Source organism: Pezoporus flaviventris, unplaced genomic scaffold (genome assembly GCF_033815535.1).
Source record: "Pezoporus flaviventris isolate CSIRO_AGI_PZ_B2104156 unplaced genomic scaffold, CSIRO_AGI_Pfla_v1 ptg000036l, whole genome shotgun sequence".
NCBI lineage: Eukaryota > Metazoa > Chordata > Aves > Psittaciformes > Psittacidae > Pezoporus > Pezoporus flaviventris.
The window spans coordinates 17,344,440-17,358,269 of record NW_026892584.1 but is presented as its reverse complement, the minus strand read 5'-3'; the positions used below and the strand labels follow the sequence as shown (position 1 = coordinate 17,358,269).

Sequence of the window (13,830 nt, the reverse complement as noted above, 5' to 3'; positions counted from 1 at the left end):
AAATTGGTTTCATAGTTCAATATATGTAATTGCTAAGACTTTAATATGCATATTGAGTTCAAAACCCCTTGTAGTTTCACTTTCATCTTATTTTTGAATATTCCAAAATCTGCTTACAAGGAGAAGTTTATTTGTCAAGAGTTATCTAGAAAAGCAACTTATTGGAGGCAATCTGAATTCATACTAGAAATGCAAAATGTTTAACTAATAGTACATTTTTTTTAGCTACAGAACTATTACAGTAACAGGAAGTAGTTTGGGAAAAAGAACACTTTAGTAAGAAGTTTAAGATTTGCACATCTAACTGGAATTTTCAGTCAAGGATTTATCAGAAAAAAGTCCTCAAAATCAGAGTGGCTTTTAATGCTGCATTTTCTTATCTATGTTTCTGTATTGAATACCAGTTCTAAAGAAATCAGTGTTATTTTGAAGTGACATGATAAAGCAAAAAAATGTTTGACATTAAACTAATAAAATACAGTCTGATAAATGAACATATTTTTAACAGAATTAATAATTGGCGACATTATTATTTTCTCTTTTGGGCAGGATGTGATTGCATTTAAGTACAAAGAGAGAAAATACTTTCTGATTTACTTGCTATACAACCTGTCCCATGCTATTATTGGCAGTGTCCATACAGACAGGCTGCAGTTAAATATCTAGCCATATTACTCAATTCAGTGACAGCTGGTCATCTTACGATGTTAATATATATAGACCCTGACTTGCAAAAACTTGGAAGTACTGTCAAAATCCACAGCCTCCTTTATTTCATCTTTATGTATTTTAGTATCTTTGTCTTTCTGTCTTTTTCATTCAGACTGGTTAAATCTTATGCCATAGACATTTGGAGAAGACAAAAACATGTAAAATACAGCATGGGTAATACATTCACAGTGTGCTGTGTAAATTAACTTGAATTTGGGCTGCTGAAAAAAAACCCATTACACTACTTCAAAGAATCTAATTATTTTACCTTTTACTTAAGAGTTAAAGGAACAAAAGCTTTATAATTTTTCTGCAAAAAATGTAACCCAGTTTTAATCATATGTTTATTAACATTATTAAAATGAATAAAAAATGGTAAGCTTTTCAAAGTGATCTTTCTGATACAGTGAATTTAACTGTGATACTTCACTGCATTAAGACCCACATAAATATAAGTAATATAGGTGAAGTATCATAAATCTACAAAAGAGGCTCCAAAACAATTATTAGCTATTACGATATCAATCACTATCAGTGGTTTTTACTTTTATCTTGCTTTCTAGTTAGCTGTCTTCCTTACACTGTCAGTTCAGTTAGAATATTTCACCTACACCTCACAATATGTCAAAAGGAAGTAGACTCATGCTGTGAAAAGCTGGTAATTTTATTGGGTTCCTCTACCTTTAAAAAATCTGTTACTTGGCCAAGTCTGGTTTCTGAGATCCTTTTTTTCAGGGAAATTGAGGCAAACATTTTTATGTGGCCTATGGTGTCTGCTCACAACAAGAAGAATTTATATACACAAGGATCATTAGTGCTGGGTTGCACCCATTAGGATATAATAACCGTCAGCTAGGACAAAAAACAGATCAGCATCATGCATTCAAACTAACAGGCACACATAAAAATACTTGCCAACTACATTTCACATACTTAGAGTATTGCTTTGAATATAAACTTGTACCAAGTTATTTAACAAACTCACTTTTTAAAAATGAATCTAACTGTAAATAACAGATTCCTTACACACAGATTTTTCACATACTCTGCCTTATCAATTCAAAAATGTAGACCAAAGAAAAGCTGAGAATTTAAAGCGTACTGTGTGCAGCCTACATACATTTTAGGACTTAGAGGTTAAATATCAGAAAGATACTTCCCTTAACCAGCTTAAATACCAACAATCTTAAGGCTGATACTGATACACAGCCTCACTCTTACTAAACATATTTTGGTTAAATCAGGATTTAAGTCCTGCTGACAGAGCTTACATTTACTCAGCAATATCAAACCATTTAATGTGATGATTAAAGTATGAAATATGACGAAATCATCTTAACTGCTCCCTAATGATAAAACAGAAATATGTTATTTAAATAAAAAGAGCTTTCCAAAGTTACATTTCCTTGGCCTGGAAGTACTTCACTGTTTAACGTAGTACATTCTGCTGAGTTAGGCTTGATTTCATGCGAACATGAAGCCCATCAATGGAAATTTAAATTAAATAGTGACTGATCTAGTCAATTAGAAAATGACAACTGTTAAATGCAAATCCCTACTTGGAAAACCAGTTAAAATACCCAAGTCACTCTGGTTTACTTCTGCCAACTTGATGTGGTTTTGACCTGTATTTAACTATCATGCAACACAAAAGCCATTAAAATACACATTACAAAGAAGCACTATGGGCGTAATGTAGGTTTAGAAGACAGAAAGCTCAGCTCCTGCAAGAAGTCAGGAGCAAAAGATTCTGGCAATAATGTTAACCTACTCAATTCAGGCTGGATGCCCAAGAGATTCACAGAAACATATGTTGTGAGTTTTCCAGAGAAAAAACAAAACCAAAAACGTTCCCCTCTAAAAAAACCCCAAACCTTTTAAAGAAAATTGTTTCCCAACTTCTGAGATGGGTATGCAGCAGCTATCTGTACTTCATTCATAGTATACATATATAGAGAATGCATACTTGTAATAGTTTGTGTAGGTAGGAAAATCAAGCAACTTCGATCAACAGTTTCTAAATATTTATAATCTATACTTCCATTCTGCAAAATATTTTAGTTGAAACCCCCATAAAACTATTTTCACATAGTGCAAGTAAGAAATATTCCAAAGCATTTATCTTTAGCCAGAAGTATTTCCAAAATATAATAGAGAAAGGAACTGTGATCCTATTTGTGTTGCACAATACAGTTAAAACACAAATTGAGATTCAGAAATTCTGAGCACACTGAGGTCTGAAGATTAGAGTGGCTTTGGAGTACTCTACTTTATGCACATAAAACATAGTCTTTTGGATGGTAAGTGCCTGGTTAACAATGATATGCCATAATATATGATAAACCATAAATTGCACTAAGTAAATGCAACCTATTTATTTAACCTCTGTGGCTTCTCATCAGAGGAAGACCACACAGAAATCCCAGGATGATTAGAAGCATAATATGGAATTAGAATGATTATTGGATTATCAGTCTGAGTGAGTTAATCTGATGTTCATATTTTCCCAGTTATGTACTCCAATATGTTGACAATGGAGGGTAAATCACAAAGTTGGAGAAGATCAATCAAACACTTTTCAACTGGTTGTCTGACATTGTACAGCAGTAACATAAGAGAGTTCTTTCTAGAAAGCTGGTCCCCTCTTACAATGCCACGGAAAAAAATTTGGTGCAGAATGGCATGATAGTTGCCTGCATTGCTTAGCATTAGAATATCTGTTACACTATAATAAAAATATATTCTACATTTGAGAAGCAACCAAAAAAACCCAGTAACGAAGGTGGATCTACAAAAGCAGATGGCATAACCTAAGCTTTTCAACAAAATCCATTCTAATAAAACCCATCTAAGTGTGATTGAATATATTTTTCTAATTAATTTTCAAAGCTTAGCATGTCTCTGAATAGATAATGTACATTGTTGGCGAATAAAAGAATGTTCCAAATGCACAATAAACATACCAGGTCCCCATACATGCTATTACAGGTTGGCCAGTGCCATCCTGATTTAATAAATGGAGTCTCAGACATTATATTTAATTGTTTAACATCTAGGAAAGAAAAAAAAAAATACTAAATTAGCATTAGAAATAGTCTCAATGCTAAGCATCAGCGTTACACTCCCCACTTTGCCATATACGCTAAGTTCTATCAGTGTTGCAGTGTTACACTGTTAAACTCTTGCCCTGGTAAATGTACTAGCAAAGTCTGCAGCTGTTCTGTGTGGAGTAAGATGGCACTTCATTGCCACAAATAGTACAACAGATTATAAAGTGTGCATCTGGTGTGATCTACTATCACATCTCACAGATTTGGTCCCAAGGAAAACATACCAGCATCTAAGACCATCTAGTTAATGCATTCTGATTGAAATCAGGGGAATTAGACAGTGAACTATTTCTAGCAATGTACAGAAGCAGAACTTCTGATGCCTCGTAATTTTAGTGGCAAAATGCAGGTACTGTGGAGGTAGGGAGGGATTTGGGATAGTCACTCCACTTGACATAAGTGTCTACATTTTCTATACATCCCATTTTCTGTAACTAAAACTATTTTTCATCTGGGCTCCCCCATAATTTTGCCAGTTTACTCTTGAACAAAGATCTCAGTAGCTCATGGGAAGCCAGTACAGATTATGTATGCTGCAGTAAAAATTATTATTATGCATTTTTGAGTATACTGCTATTGCTAGCTACTATATTGGGAACTGCTTGAGTGACTGAAATGTTGCCCTGGAAAAAGCTGAGGCCAGTGCCCACCGAGGGTCTTTGCATACAGGTATAATCACTATTTCCCATTTGAAACAAAACTGAAACACCTCACTGTGAAGCAAGTTATAATATTCAGCAGCAAAGCCACACAAGTTTTCTTGAACCACAAGTTTGTCTCTCAAACTGTAATATTTCAGCTGAACAATAACAGGAAAAGTAAGACAAAAGTGCACTGATACAAAATGGAGATTACTTCTCTGAGTGTGTTAAAGTATGTTCTTTACCTAGCAGCTGACCTCCAGTATCCCTCATCTCTTCTTCATCAAGGTTTTTAAAAACTGTAGAGAATCAACCTTGAAAATAATCTCAAATGTATGCACGACTTGATTATTGCTATTTCATTTTTAAATAAAAATACAGATCCTATATAGCATATTGAGACAGATTTTCTGTCTGCTTCCTCTGTTCAGGAAATTATTATTATTAAATAGTGGTCCAATCAGAAAATATATTACATTCTTCAGCACCAGATTCACTGATAAAATTTGTCAGTGAGCTCAGAACATTACAACACCTAGGTTTTCTCCTCCTCTCCCAACTACCAAAAAGCTGAGTATTACACAGGAACAGCATGACAATTTTAAATGTCCCTCTGCATCATATAATACCTACAATAGCCAAAATATTCACTTCTTCATTGTCTTCTACCTAAACCATACTCATACACAGTAAGAATTTAAACTTATCTGCAAAAGATGAACTTCACTCTCTCAAACATGTGTGGGAGATTCCCTTCCTGAAGTATGGCAGCTGGCTCATTATCAAATTCAAAAATGAAACATCTGGGTGCCAGAGATAATCATTTGTTTGTTTTGTACTGTGAGCTATCTACAGAATATGCTGTGAAGCTATTTACTTTAATTTGAGAGGGTAATCCTACTGATGCAGAACTCTTACACTACTTTCAAGAAGGATGTAGCTTTTCTTGTGATTACTCTTGTTTTGCCTTCTCTACAAGTTTGCACCCATCTGCACGCATAGCTTTTCTATCAGTAGAAACATTTTCTACTTCTCAGTATTTCTGTAACTGCTACTTCAGGTGCAATAATCAGTACACTGTTCATTGACAGCAAATTCATCTGTACGTGGCTTTTCAACAAACATGGTCAGAAAAAATTGGAATAAAATTTGATATCCGTTTCTTTTCATGTTTACTTTTTTTTTGCTTCTGGTTTCTTCACTCTCTATTGCAAGCTGCCAAAGACCATGAACTTTCCTCTTCCCTGTCTTTCACATACTGAATTATGCAATGGAAATTGGCTTGAAAAAATGGATGAGCGCTTATTTTTCATGTTTTCTAGAGCTAGTTCTTTGTAACTTCATTTTGTAAAAAAAAACCTTTGATGTTCATCACCCAACAATCATACAGGTTTTTGGTTAGGTGTTCTCATGAGCTATTTAGCTTATTATGATAATTTTTCATTTATTATATTTACTATAGCAGTCTTCAAAGAATTTGTCTGCTGTTTAGCAGGACTGCACACAGATTTAAATTAAACAACATACCAGGGGATAAAGACTAAAAGAGAAACGAGCATAATTCTACTGTTGTCTTCATTGTAGCATGCATTTCTAAAGATCCTCTGTACAAAACAGATCTTTTTCCCTGAGTCTGGCAAACCTTTTTTTTTATTTCCCTAGATGATAGTCTCTGAACACAAATCTTGACCGGAATCACTCATCCTGCTTTGTTAATATATTTCAAAAAGTTCCATTAACAGTTTTCCCAAGTCCCATTTGAATCTCCTAGCTGCTTCCATAAGCCAGAAGCAGCATACCCTATTGCTGCCTTGAGCAACATATGTGGTGACAGGCCGATCATTTGCTACCTCAGAATAGAGAGCGTGATGAGTTATAAACTTTCCTTTAGTGACAGCACTTGTTTTGGTGTCTCTCTTCTACCAACACTATTTTTTATTAAACTTGTAGGACTACATTAGCTATGTCTTCAATTGCAAGTAGCGTAGTCTTTAGAAATAGATTTGTAGACAGCAACAGCTGGTCCTGAGGATCAAGGGTTCACACTGTACATATTTCGGGGAGTTTTAACCATCTCTGATCTGATCCAGCAAAATTTAAAGCCTGCTGTAGGTGGAGACTGCTGGCACACTCCTAGAGCAAATCTTTTCATTCAACTTAATTCTTAATGATGTTTGCTCACTCTGAGACTGCTCTGCATTGCTCTGCAATGCAAACACAGCAAAGGGGCTAACTGGTAGATTTGACTCACAAGTGTACTGCTGATTTGACCTAAAATGCTACTGTATACATACCAAACATTTGATTTATTCTTTTCTCTTAAATTTGCTATGAATTGGCCAGAGGGTTTCAAAAGCTATAGAAGTACAGCAAATGACTTGAGAAAGACACAGACAGAGATATGTTCCATTTTAGTAGAACATCATGGCATGGAAAATAAAAAATCACAAAAACATCTCCAAAGATACTTAAGAATACTACCCAGTTTTTATAATACAGCTTCTATCCTATCTTATGCTGCTGTAATTCCTGCCAGGAAATTATTCAGACCTTTAGTAACACCAGTTTTTTTCCATCTCATTCTGATACCTTTCACACAATACTGGCAGGCACAAAATTATTCCTTCTTTTCGTTGTTTCCCTCCATTCCAAGAGACATCTGTAAGCCTTTGTGCTTTCAAAGTGCTAGATGCTCAAAGGCTCTTCTGAAATTAATAATAATCAATGCCAGCAGCATCTCAACACCCTTCCCAGTGTTTGCATGTGATGGAGGGAAAACAATAGCAAAAAGGAGACATCAACTTGAATTCTTCCAGCAGTTGTTTTAAATGGTGAATATTTTCCTTTTTTAATGTGAAAAAGAAATAAACAATATGCTTAAACAATATCTTCTAAAATCCAGAACATAAGCAGAATCTGAATTACCCTAGTGTTCTGAAGATTCTGTATTTCTCTACAGTCCTACTGGCAAACTAAGATAATTTCTACCAGTAATGGAATTTATACTCTGAGTAGCTCTGTGCTTTGAAAAATGCCATCCAGTAATCATCTTTCTGATGATTGCTACATGGTAGCTGCATCAGTTTGGAATGTGTTTTTTTAAATTTAAACATTCAACAAATACTGGCTACACACTTGGAGGGAAAAAGATTTGTATATAAGCATTTGATTTCATTTTTGTCAGTGGAGGACTTGCTTAAAAAAAAAGGAGGGAACTGCAGGGGAGAAATATGAAACAAGAAAGTAGTGTTTGAGAAAACACTACAGAAACTGATATGCTAACTGAAACAGTATAGAGGATTGTATCTAAATGCAATTCTGATTATTTAGGGGAAACTTTTACATATACCAGAATATACTGGAAGAATGGATTCTTCTGATAACTTAAAGAGGATAATACTCAAAGCACATTCTGTTAATGTATGAAATTCTCTGAAGGGGTCTATGAGAAAAAAATAGCCATGCAAATATGACACATTAAGTGCAAGAAACACCTACCTTGTTGAATATCCTTCATCTCCAGGTGCAAACTGGATATTAATATTCCTACAGTTTGAGACCGTTTTCCATCCAACAATTTGATAATCTAGAAAGATGATGCAAAATGATCTGGGATCAAATGAACACTCTATAAAGAATTCATTCACATTAATGACAGAAGCTAATTTGTGAATTGAATGTCTCTCCAAACATCAAATCTTTTTATTAACTAAATATGATAGTAAGAAATTCATCTTATCTCTATGCTCTTCACCTTAACAAATGGCTCATAAATGTAAGCTTGACTTCTTACCAGGTCTACCAAAGAACATCACCTCTTACTTGTAGGATGCTATTAAAAAGGGAAAAAAGACACATCAAATATTTATTCTGGAATTTGTTTTTTCCCTCTTTTCCTTTAGTTGATCAGCAGAACTATGTAAGACACCCTGAGTACATCACAAGTTCCTTAGGTTGTCTGCTAGTTTATATTTCAGTGTGAACACATTTAAGTCTATCTTTTTGACAAAGGATTGATTCCTGAACAAGGAAAATTGAAAAACTGTCTTTTTAAGCCCTCTCAGCACAATTTCTGGATTACTGAAAGAATGCTTTTCACTCTTGTATGAAAGTGCTTCTTCCACACCCTTGACACTTCACAAAGACTTGAGGATTTTGTTCACATTTTGGGTAACAGACACTTGTTGGTACAATATACTGACACTTAAGAGTTTAATCTTTTCAGATGTTGGGTGGGGGAGGAGAAGAAAAGGAGGGAGGGAACCTTGAGGAAATTATTTTGGCTGGTTAAACCTAGTGATATTGATGTGGATCAGTCCATAAATAATGAAATGTAAACCAAGAATTTTAGAAGTATAGTTCAGATGTTAGAAATACCAAAACCAACTTCCCACAATGATTGGACTGTTGGTATTTGTGATTTTGATTTATGCCATAAGGAAATACAACAGCAGCACATCACAAAATTCAAAACAGAAGTTCTTCAAAATAAGAAATGTTCATATCCAAGCTGTTGTCGTACTTTATAGTATTGATGAACAAATAACATTAAAAATACTGACTCACAAGTAAAATGAAAGCTAACAGCAAAGTTTTCCCTAAATTTGTATTTATAATATATGAACAATACTTAATCTACATATCAAAATTTACTTTTAATAGCTGGGTGACAATAATATTTGGATATTTAATAATATTAAAAACTTTGGGTAATTTTTATCCCTTATCCCTGTAATATTCTTTTAGATGCTCATATTGCAGATAGTTAACTGACAAAATTTGTACTAGCCCATGCAAATGTTTCCTATATATGTTTTATAGGATTTAGGAATATTTAACTGTGCAACTACTTAGTCATTCAATTACATGAAATGCAGATTTGTAATAGAAAAATACAGGAAAAAGAGAAATGATAGTGACATTTTCATCTGAAAATGCAAATTTAGTTCTTATTTAGAGACTACTGAAATTGGACAATACACAAAGAAGCAGGTATATATGTTGCCTTCAACAAAGTTCTGACAGATATTTTATGTCCCTGTTGTAGGGACTAAACAGTTAATGAACTGATGTTAAAGTAGATGTTCTGCCAAAGTTGGAAATAAAATCTACCCTGAGAGGATTTTCATCCTGTATGTATAGCACATATGCTGAATAGTAAAAAAGCAATATTATTTAAAGTGTTTTATTCAAATGAGAAACAATTCAGGGTCTTTATCTTCTGAGTACACAAGCAGACAAGATGATGTGGCTACAAGTTACTGTAAATGAATACTCTGTAAGCACCACATCCTGTTGATTGTGCTTTTTCACTGCAAAAGTAACTGCCCAGTTTATCTTGGTAATTTCTGAAGCTTTACATGAATTTGCTGAACTCCCAAGCACATTAACTTCTTACAGGGATAATTACAGACTTGAGTAGTATGCAATTTGTATAGCATTCACTGACCTCCAAGTTGACCTTGTTCAGGGGCAAATTCATAGGTTGTCATAAACCCATTAGACATGCCTAGTTTGAGGCAAAACCTTTCCAGACTATAGCTGTTGTAGACAACATATTTGAAATTATCCTATTAAAGTATTTTTAAGTGGTAATATATTCTCCAGATATGATCAAACTAGCTCACGTTGCTAAGCAAGACTTCCTTCACAGATTAGTGAAAAAAAGTTTAAAGATGACCCTGTATAATTTTAAAACCTAAACCAGAGATTCATGTTTTAAAATGGCCAGCTAACTCTATGTTCACATGCATTTTAGACAAATGTACACATGGTCACAATTACCAGGCACCAAACTAGACTCAGACTACCTGAAACAGTTTCAACCAACTGAAATCTGTAACTGAAGGCTAATACCTTATTCCTTAGAGAGCAAAAATGGAGCAACAAGACAACAGAATAGCTTAAATTGGCCATAAAATACTCTAAAAACACAGTTATAATGCTGAAATACATTTTTTACAACCAATGTGTGACTTGAAAGATCTTGCAATACAGAATATATTTTCAGAGATACTCATTTTCCCAAAAATTCTGGTTATTCTGGGAAGTCACTGTGACAGGGAATTAAGCATGTCTGTGAATTCCAAATAGAAATGAGACACAAAAAATATCAGCACTTTTCCAGTTCATAAAAAAACATAAGGCAAATGAAGTAAAAGTTTGTAAAGACTGCACTGAGCTACTTAGTCTATGCTTTTAAAAGACAAATCACCGATCACCTCTCAGCATACTGGGACTTGCTTGTAGCTGGCAGTGACAGGTAAGCAGCTAAAATCCAGCTGACGCCAGCTGATGCTTCTATGCCAGCTGGCAGGCTTTGCCAGATGCCGGCTGCTCCTCCGGACTATGAATGTATCTGTGTAATGGATGCAGCATCTTCTGGCTCAGTGACAAAATCGTAACTGCGGGTGCTAATTCATTTAATTCACTGATCCATGACATTATTTTCTCTGTGTGGTGTTCCCTGACTATTTTTTAATGTTATTAAGTGGGTTGACTTGCTGTACGCAAGTGCCTCTCCTACATCTTGCAAATACTTGTAATCTAATTTAAAAGCAGAGGCACACTGAAGCTTGAATGCATTCATAAATTACCCTGTCATTCCCACCAGAAGGTGTTTCTCTACTGTAGCCAGAAATGTATTTCATTAAATATTATAGGATAGACTTCACTGTTTTGTCTAACGGCAATGTCTACATTCTATCCAGGACACTTACTGGTGCTAAAATGTGAACAGATTCAGTTTACTTTAGTGATTAAAAGCCAAGTCCTTCCTCCGGCTGGTACATGGATTCTTTCCATCATAAATTTACTGAGAGAAACCATAGGCTAAAAACTATCTTGCATATCACAGTGTTTCCCTCCATTCCCACTCATTAACTTTTATGGTGAAGTCACCAGCCTGGACCCACGAGTAGTCTGCTGAAACTGTGTTCAAGCAAAGGAAGAATATCCTGTACAAGAAGCAAGTAAGTATGCCCTTCTAGCCATTCTACATAAACAGCCCAAGAGGCACCAATGAAATTTCAGAAGCTTAGGACTAGACATTATCTCTTATATGTCGTTTCACAGGAGAGCCAAGTTTAACTATTTTTTATTTAATATAGATGAACCATAGTTTTATCTTTTTTATTTAATGTTTAAAAAATATTTCAGGAGACATTCTGTTTGCAGTCCTACTGGATGAAAACAAAATAGTATTTTTAGCCTTTTGCTAAAAGACATGCAAACAGCAATTTCTCAGTATAAAATAGGAGGTAAGAAATGAACTAGTAAGGAACTTATTTCAAGATCTTTATTCCTATCAAAACTGTAAAAATAAGATAAAGGCACAAAATAGATATTTACCCTTTACAAATACTTTCCATATCCTACCTGACTGCAGAGCTTTGTTATAAGTAAAGAAATGTCATATTCATTCTTCTCCATACAGCATAAAATATAAAAATAAAGTGAGAGTGCCTCCGAAGAGCAAATACTAGCATTTACTACCTCTACTCAAGTTTGAACACTATTTATTATCTTATGCAGACAGCTGAAGACAGTCATTGTGTCTCAGCCCTGCAAAGCTTCCAACATTTTCTGCAATATCTGCCCTTATTGCGGAAACACAAAATTCATTAATTGTAATTCCTCGTTTAGTTAGATGGATAGATGGATAAAAAACTTGCTGACAGACATATCCCTTTCAGTTAAAAACATGCAATACACTCAAAATATTGACACTCTTCTTAAATGAGAACACATGTTAATAATTATGTGAAGTCTGTTAGAGATAATAGACAACAGAAAAGTCATTATCTTTAATGTCCTCCTGTGTCTTTGAAATGATAATCATTGCACTAAACAGCCAAAAATGATTGATGGACTTTCATTTGGAGCATACACCTGACACAAATTACTTAACATTTACTCATTTTTTTTTGTAAGATGAAGATAGAGTGACATCACAAACATGCAACTATCCTGTTTCATGAAAAGTACAGAAAATACCTGAGGTTTTGAGAATAAATTACTAACAAGTGCTAAATACTAATGCAGCTTCAAAATACGTTTAAGTCCAGCAATGGCACTACAGAATGCACTTGGAATAAATCACAATAAGGGAATGTTCTTCTCTAAATTACCTTTTTCAGGCTTACAGGGTATCGTAGTTTAATACATAATGAATCATGGCTTTTGTTTCATTCCAAAATATATGTCACAATTCTGTCTGGTATTACAAGAACAGATTTTGGTTCTGCAAATTTAACAGGAAAGGGAGAACCTATGGATTGAAAACCATTACATGTGCGTATCAGCTTAAAAATGTTCATGGTTATGTACAGATGAGAAATGCTAACAGTTTAGAATGAATGAAAGCAAAATTCCTTACATGTAAACTTCAGTCCTGTATCTGACATGAAAACATCTGCAGAATAATTTCAGAGTCTTGAGAAAGATGTTAGATCCTTCAAATTATATTCAAATCTATTGATTTCTTTTTCTTTCAAAAACAACCAGTTGGTTTTGGTTTGGGTTTTTGTTTGTTTTGTTTTCACAAAAATAGGTTAGAGTTTTAATATTCTAATTGATTTCAGTTTTCATTGTTTTCATGAACAACTAAGGGCTTTAATGGCACTGTACTGAATATACTTACAGTTGAACATTGTTGATGCATAAAACTTCATAACTGAAGTCCATTCACAACCTGACAAATGTAACTTTCAGTATGTTTTTTTTTTAATAAACCATACATTCCTAGATGAATGCTTTAATAAGAGTGTTAGTGGATAATACAATAGGTGCAGAAATCATATGTTTGGAATGCTACACCTGAAATCTAAGCATAACAAAATATAGAAACGATGATGAAAACAGTCTAGATTAACAGCTGTCCTTTCACAAGCATGTCAGGGATACCTTAAAAATAGGACTTAAAAATAAGATTAATATTTAAAAGGCATTTAAAGTCTAAATGTCCAATAGAATTATTCCCTAAATTGAAGTTATGTACTAAATTAATCTGGCGGATCTAGTCCTTTTTTTTCTTGATTTCCAAGGTGTCACTTCTAAGTAATTTTCCAAGTGAGACAAACTACAAGCATTTGAAAAAGTTTCTCTGAAAACACCATCTTACATGGTATAAATACTTTTAGATCCAGTGTTTATTGCCGGGCTTCATCATACCAGTAACTTCTGTGTTTACAGTAAACAAACTGAATTAACCAAAACCAGAGAGAAATCTGATTTTCATGTGCTAATAAACTTTAATTTTGTCCACTAACTACAACTTTGCCTGCTGCAAATTCAACCATTTCAGAACTATGCTACAAAATAAAATCTACTCCTTCTATACATTACTTATCCATCTAGAGTTCTTAGAA

At 34.1% G+C, this 13,830-nt stretch overlaps 1 protein-coding gene across 6 annotated transcripts in view; it reads right to left on the bottom strand.

Moving 5' to 3' along the window:
• FMN1 (formin 1) overlaps positions 1-13,830 on the bottom strand; it is a 188,004-nt gene that overhangs the window by 66,208 nt on the left and 107,966 nt on the right. For all 6 annotated transcript variants that reach the window (XM_061463381.1, XM_061463385.1, XM_061463384.1 and 3 more), the window contains one exon: positions 7,961-8,048. In XM_061463381.1, coding sequence (XP_061319365.1) covers positions 7,961-8,048 — 88 coding nt within the window. The remainder of the gene's footprint in view (positions 1-7,960; positions 8,049-13,830) is intronic.